The sequence below is a fragment of the Apodemus sylvaticus genome, chromosome 12 (genome assembly GCF_947179515.1).
Source record: "Apodemus sylvaticus chromosome 12, mApoSyl1.1, whole genome shotgun sequence".
Lineage (NCBI taxonomy): Eukaryota > Metazoa > Chordata > Mammalia > Rodentia > Muridae > Apodemus > Apodemus sylvaticus.
The window spans coordinates 99,595,885-99,608,218 of record NC_067483.1 but is presented as its reverse complement, the minus strand read 5'-3'; the positions used below and the strand labels follow the sequence as shown (position 1 = coordinate 99,608,218).

Here is a 12,334-nt window from a genome sequence, read left to right as displayed (position 1 = left end):
TAAAGGCAGAAGAAGATAACTTTAATCTTTATCCTGAGGAAGAAAAACTCCTCAGCTGCTTTACTTGAGGATGGGCAGCGAACTGTTTCTGTTGAAGAGCCAGGGCTCGAGAGGGAAGGGTCAGGGGTTAAGAGCGCCTCCAGCTCTTCCAGGGGACCCTGGTTCAATTCCCAGCAACCACGTAGTGGCTCATCTGTAACTTCTGTCCTAGGGGATCCAATGTTCTCTGGTGTCCTTGGGTACCAGGTATGGATGCAGTACACAGACAAAATACACATGCACATTTAATTCATTCATTCATTCATTAAAAAGAGAGTTGATAGTAAAATTATTTAGGCCTTGCAATCAGTGCGTCTCTCCCCCAGGTCTTCAGCTACCTCTCCATTAAGAGCCTGGCTTAGGGTAGATGAGATGGCTCGTCAGGAAAAGGTGCCTGCTTCCATGCCTAAGGACCTGAGTTTGATCCCTGGAACCTACAGAGTAGAAGGAAACTGACTTCCACGGATGTCTTCTGACCTCTACAAATGGCACTGCCATGCCTACCCGTCACAAATAAATGTAATGCATTTATTTACTTTTGCATATACACTAATTTATTTTTGCATATACATATACACCATATACATATGCATATACATATATACCATATACATATAAATATGCATATACATATACACATATACATATGCATGTACATATACACATATACATATATCATATATATACGTGTATATATATATATATATATATATATATATATATATAGAGAGAGAGAGAGAGAGAGAGAGAGAGACTCACCATGTAGCTCTGACTGATCTAGGACTCATTATGGAGAACAGGCTGGACTCAAATTAGAGATTCCCCTGCCTCTGCCTCCTGAGTGCTACTGCTAAAGGCATGCACCATCACCCTTGCCACTTAAACAAAAGAGCCAGACAGTCACTGGCTTAGGTTTTGCAGGCTCTGTGTGGCTCCCGCTTCCTCCTCCCTCACCCTTTGGAGCAAACCAGCCCTAGAAGTGTGTGAACAAAACAGCTCAGAAAAAGAGGTGACTTCAGAGACAGACAAACACTGAGCCGTATCTGGCCAGTGGGCTTCAGTGGGCCAGCTGCATGGTGCTGTGGTGCCAAGAGACAGGTTCCCGGTGCCTCAGCAGACATTGCAGTGATTGGGAGAGGTGAGGTGTTTTCTGTGTCTTGCCCGTGACAAGCCCTGAATGGATACTGTCCACGATTGACAGCATTCCAGATTGTATAATTGAACAAAACTTGATTGCCCTCCTCTTCCCGCCCAAGAACCTGCCTTCCCTCTCCTCTTTCCTAAATTGTGTCTCCCTCAGCATTATGATCTGTACCCCCTTCTGCGGAGTACAGCTCCCTCTCTTCCTCCCACCCTCTCTCCCTCCCTCCCTTCCTCCCACCCTCCCTCCCTTCCTTCCTCCCTTCTCACTATCTAAAAGGAACAGAAATGCCTAGAAAGGCTCACTGCCATGCTCGCTGGCAAGGCTGGGCCACGCAAGGCCTCACACCTGCAAACAGGAGCAGGCCGCTGGATTCTCTAAACAAACTTCAGAACCCTCTCACCTGCCCACCCCGCTCAATCTCTCCTAATTCCCAACACGCCAGACTGGCTCCCATAGGACCAGCCAAGCAGCCTGTCTGCCCTGGTCCTCATAAGAGGCAGTGGGTCTCTGACAGCTAGAGAGGCTGGCCCACGTGGCACTTACCTCCCTGCCCAGCCTGCCCACACTTGGCCCCACCTCTGAGGCCTCTGTCATTGTCACAGGACCACCTCCAGCACTGCTCCTTCCAAGCCGTGCCCTGCCCCAATGAGAGCTGCCGGGAAGCCATGCTCCGGAAAGACGTGAAAGAGCATCTGAGCGCGCACTGCCGCTTCCGGGAGGAGAAGTGTCTCTACTGCAAAAGGGACGTCGTGGTGACGAACCTGCAGGTGAGAGCGGGCGCCTTGGTGACCAACCTGCAGGTGAGAGCGGGCGCTGTGGTAACCAACCTGCAGGTGAGAGCGGGCGCCGTGGGTGGCTCTGCAGCTCACATGGAGCCCAGAGTGGCGGTCTTAGCTGATTCTTACTGAATTTGAGCTGAGGAGAGGTTTATCTGGATGGGGATGTGGCTCCATTAACAGAGTGTCTGTCTAGCATGCAGAAAGCCCCGTGTTTGAGCCTGAGCACAGCATAAGCCAGGTGTGCTGGCTCACACCCTCATCCCAGCACTTAGAGATGGCTCACACCTCATCTCAGCACTTAGAGATGGCTCACACCTCATCCCAGCACTTAGAGATGGCTCACACCTCATCTCAGCACTTAGAGATGGCTCACACCCTCATCCCAGCACTTAGAGATGGCTCACACCCTCATCTCAGCACTTAGAGATGGCTCACACCTCATCCCAGCACTTAGAGATGGCTCACACCTCATCCCAGCACTTAGAGATGGCTCACACCCTCATCCCAGCACTTAGAGATGGCTCACACCCTCATCCCAGCACTTAGAGATGGCTCACACCCTCATCCCAGCACTTAGAGATGGCTCACACCCTCATCCCAGCACTTAGAGATGGCTCACACCTCATCCCAGCACTTAGAGATGGCTCACACCCTCATCTCAGCACTTAGAGATGGCTCACACCTCATCCCAGCACTTAGAGATGGCTCACACCCCCATCCCAGCACTTAGAGATGGCTCACACCTCATCTCAGCACTTAGAGATGGCTCACACCCTCATCCCAGCACTTAGAGATGGCTCACACCCTCATCTCAGCACTTAGAGATGGCTCACACCTCATCCCAGTACTTAGAGATGGCTCACACCCTCATCTCAGCACTTAGAGATGGCTCACACCTCATCCCAGCACTTAGAGATGGCTCACACCCCCATCCCAGCACTTAGAGATGGCTCACACCTCATCTCAGCACTTAGAGATGGCTCACACCCTCATCCCAGCACTTAGAGATGGCTCACACCCTCATCTCAGCACTTAGAGATGGCTCACACCCCCATCCCAGCACTTAGAGATGGCTCACACCTCATCTCAGCACTTAGAGATGGCTCACACCCTCATCCCAGCACTTAGAGATGGCTCACACCCTCATCCCAGCACTTAGAGATGGCTCACACCTCATCCCAGCACTTAGAGATGGCTCACACCCCATCCCAGCACTTAGAGATGACTCACACCCTCATCCCATCACTTAGAGATGGCTCACACCCTCATCCCAGCACTTAGAGATGGCTCACACCCTCATCCCAGCACTTAGAGATGACTCACCCCTCATCCCAGCACTTAGAGATGGCTCACACCTCATCCCAGCACTTAGAGATGGCTCACACCTCATCCCAGCACTTAGAGATGGCTCACACCCTCATCCCAGCACTTAGAGGTGGCTCACACCCCCATCCCAGCACTTAGAGATGGCTCACACCCTCATCCCAGCACTTAGAGATGGCTCACACCCTCATCCCAGCACTTAGAGACACTTGGAGGACAAGCGATTCACCCTTGCCTTCTTAGCATCAAGGCAAGTTGAGATACATAAGAAAGAAGTGGTCTTAAGAAAGAAGTGGTCCTGTATCATCTGGGGCCGCAGCTATAGCTCACTTGGTAACAAGCTCACCTGACATTCCCAAGACCATAGGTTTGACCGCCACCACACACACCAGGCGATGCATGCCTATACTCTTCTCAGAGCCTGAAAAGTGGAGGCAGGTCTGAGGTTAAAGGGTAGCCCGTCTGTGGCTGCATAGGCAGGTGGTTCTCACCTAGGGAAGAGAGGGGCAGTGTGAATTCTGCAGAGAGCTCTAAGCCTTTTCCCTGCTGGTGCTCTATTCCTTCATCATTGATGCAAATAGCATTGTGGCCTCGATAAGCTTGGAAGGAGAGATGCAGGGTCTGGGTGCCATGGAGGTGATGGTAGCGGCTCCTCTAGCTTGTTATCTGGCTGCAGAGGCAGGATCAGCATAGGAACCACTGAGGCTTTTACACGTGCAGAGGAGCCTCGCTGGTAGATAGATCCTCAGGCTGCTGTTTGAGCCGCAAGCCTTTGATTTAGTTGAATTCATTTACATCAAGAAGTCAGAAACCTCTAACTCTTTTGGGAACTGGGCTGTAGCTTCCTATGAGGAGCAAGCCACGTGACACATCTCTTCAGAGAAGTATGAATACCTCCAGGCAAGCGATCTTGGCTTTGTTTCCCACTGACTCTGTCTGTTTCAGGATCATGAGGAAAACTCGTGTCCTGCGTACCCAGTGTCTTGTCCCAACAAGTGTGTGCAGACTATTCCGAGAGCTGGGGTGAGTAAGCAGCCCTCCCTGGAGAGTGCAGGGCAAGTGTCGAGAATGCTGGCTTCAGGGTTTGATGTGAACTACGGGTAGTCAAGGGCCTGGGGAATACAGGATCCTGGTGATGCCTGCCCCTCTGCCTTCTGGGCATCCCTTGCACAATCCTGGTGATGTCTGCCCCTCTGCCCTAAGTGGTCCCCCCTTGCACACCCTTTTGTTTCCATCCCAGATCTCTGCCTCACCAGAGTCTCTCCTTCTGCCCCTTGCTTCCTCCCAAGTCACCCTTGGCTCCCTGATCCTACCAAGTGGCTGAAGAATCCATGTGTTTCCACAATGCAGGCTGTCCATTTTGCAGGTGAATGAACACCTTGCTGTGTGTCCTGAGGCTGAGCAAGACTGTCCCTTTAAGCACTATGGCTGCACTGTCAAGGTAAGCCATGGGCCACCTTCGCCTCTGCCTCTACAGCTCACCGGTGAGTTGATTTGACTCTTTAACTCTCTTCAGGATCTGGAAGGGTAGACACACAGCAGAATTCTAAGGCTACAATGGTGTTGGGGCTCACCAGAGAAACAGAACTTCTACATACATACATTTTTGCATATGTATGCATTATGTTCATATATATGCTCACATAGATGCATGAAGAGACTCATTCTGCCATTGTGGGATTTGTATGCACCACATCTGTAAGCCAGCCCAGCATTCTGGACACTGGGGGTGGAGTTTCTGTGCTGTGGTCATGAAAGTCTGCTGCTTCAGGGTTTGCTCCTGGGCCTTCTTCAGCTGTTTGGACAAGGCCCACCCACAATATGGTTGGGTCGTCTTTACTTAAAGTTGACCAGTTGTATTAATCCTCTCTACAAAATATCCTCACAGCTACCTATGACTAGTTTTCATTGAACATAACCTAACCAGGTTGTCACATGAAACCAACCATGGAGGTAATTTCTTCCTAATTCTGCTCTGTTGTATCTATCAGGGTTAGGAACCCTCCAGAGTCATCCTTCCCATGATTCCTGGGTTTAGAGTACCATCGTAGACCACTAAATGTTTTGAAACAATGAGATTTGAGGCTGCGACTGTAGCTCTGTAGTGGATTATCTGTCTGGCTGATGATACAATTTATAATATTGAAAACACAATTTAAATTTGTGTTTTTAATATTATAAAACACCTTAAAATAATTATTCAATAAGTTGTATAAAATAAGTTTAAAATAGAGAGAACAAAGTTTGACCTCCATTTCAGGTGTTTTGGCAGATTCTATTTTAACCTAAACACATTTCTTTAGTTTAAAAAAATATTTGAATAGTTGGAGTATAGGTCAGTGGTAGAGCGTGTGGGGAGATTCTGGTCAGTTCCCCAGTACCACCCCCAACATGTGTGTGTATTCATTGGAACCTTTAAATACATTGTGACAACTGGTGGTCGGTCCTGTTAGCTGCAGAATGGCCAAGGATTCCCTTTCACCTGACACCATTGCTTTCAGAGCTGAAGACTTTACAGTCAGGCTCCACCTCCAGCTGGGCCTTGTTCTAATGCTAACCTAGGTATAAAGAGCTGTGAAAGGGTAGGAGAGTCTTTCTCTGGAACCTTTCTTGGAGTATCCGGCTCTCAAGCAGCTGGCCCTCAACTGAAGGGAAGCTGAAGGTAGATGCTTGCCTGGACGCATGTGGAAATGTGGGCCGTTGCTTTTATAAGCAGTAGAGTCTGTCAGCAAATAAACAGTATGACCGTCAGGGGACACAGAACCATTTCTTCTCTCAAATATGCATAAGCTTCAGAGGAGGTGTAACCATTTCTTCTCACGTATGTGTATCTCTGAGTGCAGTAATTTGCACAGGCCTGAATGAAAAGCAGTCTGTAGGCTCACTACAGCAGGGCAGTAGAGAAATGTTTACCAGAGGGGCCGGAGAGATGGGTCAACACTTAAGGGCACTGACTGTTCTTCCAGAAGTCTGGAGTTCAAATCCCTGCACCCACATGACAGCCCACAACTGTCTGTAACTCCAAGATCTGACACTCACATAAGACATACATGCAAGCAAAACACCAATGCAATAAAATAAAGGTAAATAAATTTTTAAAAAGTTAAAGTTAAAAAAAAAAAAAAAAAGAATGGCCCAGGCTTAAAAGCAGTCTGTAACAAAGATAAGCTGTGTGTGGGAAGAGCTGAGTGGTGGCCAGGTCTGTACTTACCTAGCCAAGGTGGGAAGAAAATCAGCATGGAGAGCTTTGCTGGCAGCCTGATTCTTTGTTTTGTCAGCTTACCTGCTCATGGACAATTATAAAGAGAAGGCCCAATAGAGTCATTTTTCCTGTAGTACTGTGGAAAAAGTACATATGGAAACTAAGTAGCAAGTCGCTGAGGTTCTTGTAACCACACACCTGCCGCCCTCCTCCTCTGGGAGCGCAGTAACTGCACTTTGCTTTTGCTTTGTGTTGAAGGGTAAGCGGGGGAACTTGCAGGAGCATGAGCGGGCAGCCCTGCAGGACCACATGCTTCTGGTTTTAGAGAAGAACTTCCAACTAGAACAGCAGGTGAGTCTTGGGGGCCACACACAAGAAAGGACTGGGGTGTTGCTGACACTTGGCTACTCTGTATTTTGTTTGGTTTGATCTGGTGCTCCCTGGTTCCATTCAAGCTAATTATAGGCACACACTTGTCAACTAGTTGCTAGATATACTCTTGGTTTTATAGAAGCTTTGGGCTGGAAATTGCCAAGAAGTTGGCTGCATTCATCCCCTCCCCCGGCAGATGGGCTAAGATCAGAGAAGCCTCAAGTTTGTAACTCAGAACGGATCTCAAGCCAGCTCTCCAGGTGGCTTACCATCCACTCCACAGCCTGCCCACATACACTTAGCTCCTTACCTATCACATACTAGATGTTTGATATTTTAAAATTAAGTCAGTCAGAGCATCGCATTAGTTGGCAGTCTGTTCTAAGTACTATGGAATTTTGATGTCCGTCTAAACTGCTTGGAGAAGCTTTGTAACCTGATAGACTAACTTCATACATACTCACTCACCTGGCCGTCAGCTTCCTGGAGTGTTCATCTAAGACCTCCATAAGGCTGGCCCTAAGGAGCAGTTGTATGGAAGCTAACTGTCTTGCAGGACCATTTTTGGAAGACTTTTCAGGCCCACTGTCAGTGAAGGAGCTTAGCACTGCAGATTATCTTGTGATGTCTGATTCCACGTTACAGTGTGTGTGTGTGTGGGGGGGGGTGCTTCTCAGGGTCACAGCCAGGAGACAATTAGAAACCCTGACTCAGCAGTAACTGGTCACAGTCTGCTGTCTGGGAACCACAGGTTCTCTGTAGACCCTATGGACCAATCTATTGATGAAGTAGAGGTGTATGCACCACTAGAGAGACTGAAGTCTGGAAGGCATAGCCTCTCCATGAAAAATCACAGAAATACAAATAGATAAGTAGCCATGCCTTTCTAAAGCACAGTAATGCTGTGTGGGATACAGAGGCTGCAGCAAGGCACTCCGAGAAAACTGTGCAGCAAGGTTCTCTGCCAAAACTGTGCAGCAAGGTTCTCTGGGAAAGCTGTAGAGGCCTTTTCAGCATAGGACACCTAAGCCGTACCTTTGTTTACCTCATTTTATTGATTATGTATATGAAGTCTGAGTGCATGAGTGCAGGTGTGTGAGGCCAGAAGAGGGTGTCAGATCCCCTGCACTGTAGGAAGCTATAAGCTGATCAACATGGGCGGTAGAAATGGAACTCAGATCCTCTGCTAGAGCAGTATGTGTTTGTAACTGCTGAGCCTCTCTCCAGGTCCCCAGACTGACCTGAAGAGAAACAATGGCCTCCTCAGTTGAACAGGGTGTTCAGAAGGGGGCTTTGTGCCCAGACAGGCTTCTGTAGAAAATGCTATAGGTTTAAGGAAAAGGAGATTTAGGGTGCCCTGACTCCCAAGTGTGAGACAGGAATGCCTGGAGACTGGTGAGTTAGACTGAGACAGCAAAGACCTTCTGGGAGCAAAGATCCAAACACTGCGGGTCAGTTATTGTTTTACTTGTGTGTATTCTACCCTGTTTCAGAAGAGATTTAAGGCTCAAAAGTGTTTCTCAGTGTTAGGAAACACTTTGCCAGGTCTTTGTCTGGCTTTTTAAAAATGAGACATCTGATAATAGGGTAGCAGTGGCGTACAAGTTTGAGCCTGCAGGCTGTACACCACCCTGGTTCACATGTTTCTGCCTCCATTTCGTCATTTGCAAATGGGGCTATGATGGATGAGAGCAAGCCTTGGCACTCCCAGCATGGTGCCCGGCACACAGACACATTTCAGTATCAAGAAGAAACAAGATGCTGGAGGTGGGGAGGGTGGAGGTGCATCTCCGTGCCTGTGAGCTGCAGACAACATGGAGACATTCTGAGCGTTAAGCTTGGGAGGTGAAGAACCTGGGAATGTTAGTAACTGAGATGGGCACCAAGAGAACAGGAACAGGCTAGAGACAAGGGTGAGGAGGAGAACAGTCAAGTGGGCATTACGACCATTTGTCCTTTCATTCATCAAACACATAGCCAATGTCTTCCATGTAAGGCATCATGCTGGGTCCAGAGAACAACGAAGTCAGACATAGTCTCAGCAAATTCTCTAGTGGAGGATAAAGACAGACAATACTAAAAGCAAGTTCTAAGAGGGATGAGATGAGTTAGGGCCTGGGTGGGTGATGCAGAGTGGCTGTACCGAAAAGGTAGTTTCTGGAGTAGGGAAGGTTCCTGATAGAGTCAGATTCTGAGCAGTCTTGTTGGATACACATGGGCTAGCTAGGTGCAATACAGTTATTGGACAGGGTTTGTTAGATGCTGTGAAGTCTTGCTGGATCCACATTTATTAGCTTTGTGTTGTTCAGTCATGAGGAATGTATATGAGTTAGCTAGATGCTATGAAGTCTTGCTGGATGCACATGAGTTAACTAGATGCTGGGCAGCCTTGTTGAACAGGATGCACATAAGTTAGCTATGTGTTATACGGTTGTGCTGGATGCACATGAGTTAGCTAGGTGCTATCATGAGTTAGCTAGGTGCAGCCTTGTTGAGCAGGATGCACTTGGGTTAGCTCTGTGTTATACAGTTGTGCTGGATGCACATGAGTTAGCTCTGTGTTATACAGTTGTGCTGGATGCACATGAGTTAGCTAGATGCTGTGCAGTCTTGTTGAACTGGATGCACATGAGTTAGCTAGGTGCTGTGCAGTCTTGCTGGACAGGATGCACATGGGTCAGAAATGAGCGTAAAGCCACAAGGGTATCAGATCATGTAGAGCCCCATATGCTCTTTTTTAAAAAGCCACTGGAGACATCGAAGCAGGAGAAACAGAAGACCAGATTTGTCTGTTGATGTGTTGGCTATGGTGTGGAGTATGAACTGGAGGAAGATGTTTGCCACCAGGTAGATATTTTTCCAGGATCCACTGGTACCAGGCTCCATCCAGTTTCTGTGAGATCCAGACAGGTCCCAGCTCCATGGAGGAGCACTCGTGTGTGTGTGTGTGTGTGTGTGTGTGTGTGTGTGTGTGTGCAGAAGGTAGGGCCAGGAGGGAAGAGTCACAGCCTAGGTAAGAACTGATGAAGAGAGCCAAAATAGAGGGAATGTGTGAGCATGTGCCCGTGCATGTGTCTGGGTGTGTCACTGTGTCAGTGTGGAAGGCATGAGTATGTGCCAGTGTGTGAGTGTGTGTCTGTGTATTGGTGTGTCAGTATGTGAATGTGTGTCTGTGTATTGGTGTGTCTGATGTGTGTCTGTGTGTGAGTGTGTGTCAGTATGTGGATGTGTGTCTGTGTATTAGTGGAGTGTGTCAGTATGTGAATGTGTGTCTGTGTATTAGTGGAGTGTGTCAGTATGTGAATGTGTGTCTGTGTGTTAGTGGAGTGTATCAGTATGTGGATGTGTGTCTGTGTATTAGTGGAGTGTGTCAGTATGTGAATGTGTGTCTGTGTGTTAGTGGAGTGTATCAGTATGTGGATGTGTGTCTGTGTATTAGTGGAGTGTGTCAGTATGTGAATGTGTGTCTGTGTGTTAGTGGAGTGTATCAGTATGTGAATGTGTGTCTGTGTATTAGTGGAGTGTGTCAGTATGTGAATGTGTGTCTGTGTGTTAGTGGAGTGTATCAGTATGTGGATGTGTGTCTGTGTATTAGTGGAGTGTGTCAGTATGTGAATGTGTGTCTGTGTGTTAGTGGAGTGTGTCAGTATGTGAATGTGTGTTTGTGTATTAGTGGAGTGTGTCAATATGTGAATGTGTGTCTGTGTGTTAGTGGAGTGTGTCAGTATGTGAATGTGTGTCTGTGTGTTAGTGGAGTGTGTCAGTATGTGAATGTGTGTTTGTGTATTAGTGGAGTGTGTCAATATGTGGATGTGTGTCTGTGTATTAGTGGAGTGTGTCAGTATGTGAATGTGTGTCTGTGTGTTAGTGGAGTGTATCAGTATGTGGATGTGTGTCTGTGTATTAGTGGAGTGTGTCAGTATGTGAATGTGTGTCTGTGTGTTAGTGGAGTGTGTCAGTATGTGAATGTGTGTTTGTGTATTAGTGGAGTATGTCAGTATGTGAATGTGTGTCTGTGTATTAGTGAAGTGCATCAGTATGTGAATGTGTGTCTGTGTGTTAGTGGAGTGTGTCAATATGTGAATGTGTGTCTGTGTATTAGTGGAGTGTGTCAGTATGTGAATGTGTGTCTGTGTATTAGTGGAGTGTGTCAGTATGTGAATGTATGTCTGTGTATTGGTGTGTCTGTATGTGTGCCTGTGTGTATGTATCAGTATGTGAATGTGTATCTGTGTATCAGTGTGTGTATATGTGTGTCTGTGTGTGGCAATGTATCAATGTAAGTGTGTATGTATGTGTATGTGTCAATGTATATGTTACTGCATATGCCTGTGTATCAGTATGAGACTGTGTGCCTGTGTGTGTGTGTCTGAGTATGTTGGTGTGTGTCAGTGTGTGTCAGTCAGTATGTATATGAGTGTGTGGCAGTGTGTATGTGCCAGTGTGTCGGTGTGTGTCTGTGTGTATGAGTATGCATCAGTGTGTATCACTGTATATATGTGTCTCGGTGTGTAGTGTCTGTGTGTGTGAGTGTGTATGTGAGTATATGTCTGTGTGTGAGTGTGTATGTGAGTGTATGTGAGTGTGAGTATATGTCTCTGTGTATGAGTATGTGTCTATGTGTGTGCATGTGTCAGTTTTGCGTGATTATGTGTGTCAGTGTGTGTGTCTGTGTGAGTGCTTGGTATGTGATACATATCTATGCAGGATGTGTTTCTGTCTGTCTGTACATGTGCATGTGTATATATGTATGTGTGTGGTACACACACCTGAAATTCCAGCACATGGGAGGTGGAGGCAGGAGAGCTAGGTCATCCTCAGCCATGAAGCTAGTTCCAGGTCAGCCTGGACCACACCAGATTCTCAAAAACCAGAAACCCAGCAAACACAGAGATGAGGTGACATGAGGAGTGGATGTAAGAACTTCTCTGTATAATGTGAGTGGAAGCCACCACTCAGTCTGAATGGGACCTCTCTTAGGTGTGGTGGGATGGTTGAATGGGTCTGAGCGCTTGCTATATGAGCACGAGGCCATAAATTTAGATCACCCACATAGGTGTGGTCCCAGGAGGGCCACCCGCCTAAGCCCAGGCCCAGTGAGAGACTCTGTCTCAAGGGAAGGGGTAGAAGGCAGTGGAGGAGACACCAGCCATGCATGCATGCACACACACACATGGATTATAGAGTCTATGTTTAGCAGTGCTCACTGAGCTGGGCTACACTTGCTGACGGTTACCTGAGGGGCTCTTTGAAGAAGAGACAGAGCAGATAAAATTCAGGGAGGGCTCACTTGGCACTGATCGGCGTCCTCGCTGTCTGGCAGCACACACTGAAAGAGTGCACCAAGCCAGCTCATGAGTTCAGCCACCTGACACTCCTGACTGGCTGGCCGTCACTGTGGGTGAGGAACAGAGTGTTCTGTGGCTCTGGAGACCACCTGCAAATGCTTTCCTGAGTGACACAGGACTCTGTTGA

The 12,334-nt window shown here is 47.7% G+C and overlaps 1 protein-coding gene and 1 long non-coding RNA gene across 28 annotated transcripts in view; one reads left to right on the top strand and one right to left on the bottom strand.

Annotated features, from left to right (window-relative positions):
• Positions 1-12,334, top strand: part of Traf5 (TNF receptor associated factor 5) — a 46,625-nt gene that overhangs the window by 29,656 nt on the left and 4,635 nt on the right. For both annotated transcript variants that reach the window (XM_052201204.1, XM_052201205.1), the window contains 4 exons: positions 1,786-1,950; positions 4,231-4,308; positions 4,652-4,726; positions 6,746-6,838. In XM_052201204.1, coding sequence (XP_052057164.1) covers positions 1,786-1,950; positions 4,231-4,308; positions 4,652-4,726; positions 6,746-6,838 — 411 coding nt within the window. The remainder of the gene's footprint in view (positions 1-1,785; positions 1,951-4,230; positions 4,309-4,651; positions 4,727-6,745; positions 6,839-12,334) is intronic.
• Positions 2,133-3,475, bottom strand: LOC127697877 (uncharacterized). 26 transcript variants are annotated; one of them, XR_007980571.1, is made up of 8 exons: positions 3,409-3,470; positions 3,226-3,378; positions 3,043-3,134; positions 2,859-2,950; positions 2,706-2,767; positions 2,614-2,644; positions 2,430-2,583; positions 2,133-2,369 (listed from the first exon to the last, which is right to left on the bottom strand). It is a non-coding gene; the product is annotated as an uncharacterized LOC127697877 (long non-coding RNA). The 26 variants fall into 26 exon arrangements; XR_007980565.1 differs by lacking the exon at positions 2,614-2,644 and adding an exon at positions 2,645-2,705 and having other exon boundaries at positions 2,133-2,307; positions 2,400-2,522; positions 2,736-2,767; XR_007980566.1 differs by lacking the exon at positions 2,614-2,644 and adding an exon at positions 2,645-2,705 and having other exon boundaries at positions 2,133-2,307; positions 2,400-2,491; positions 2,736-2,767.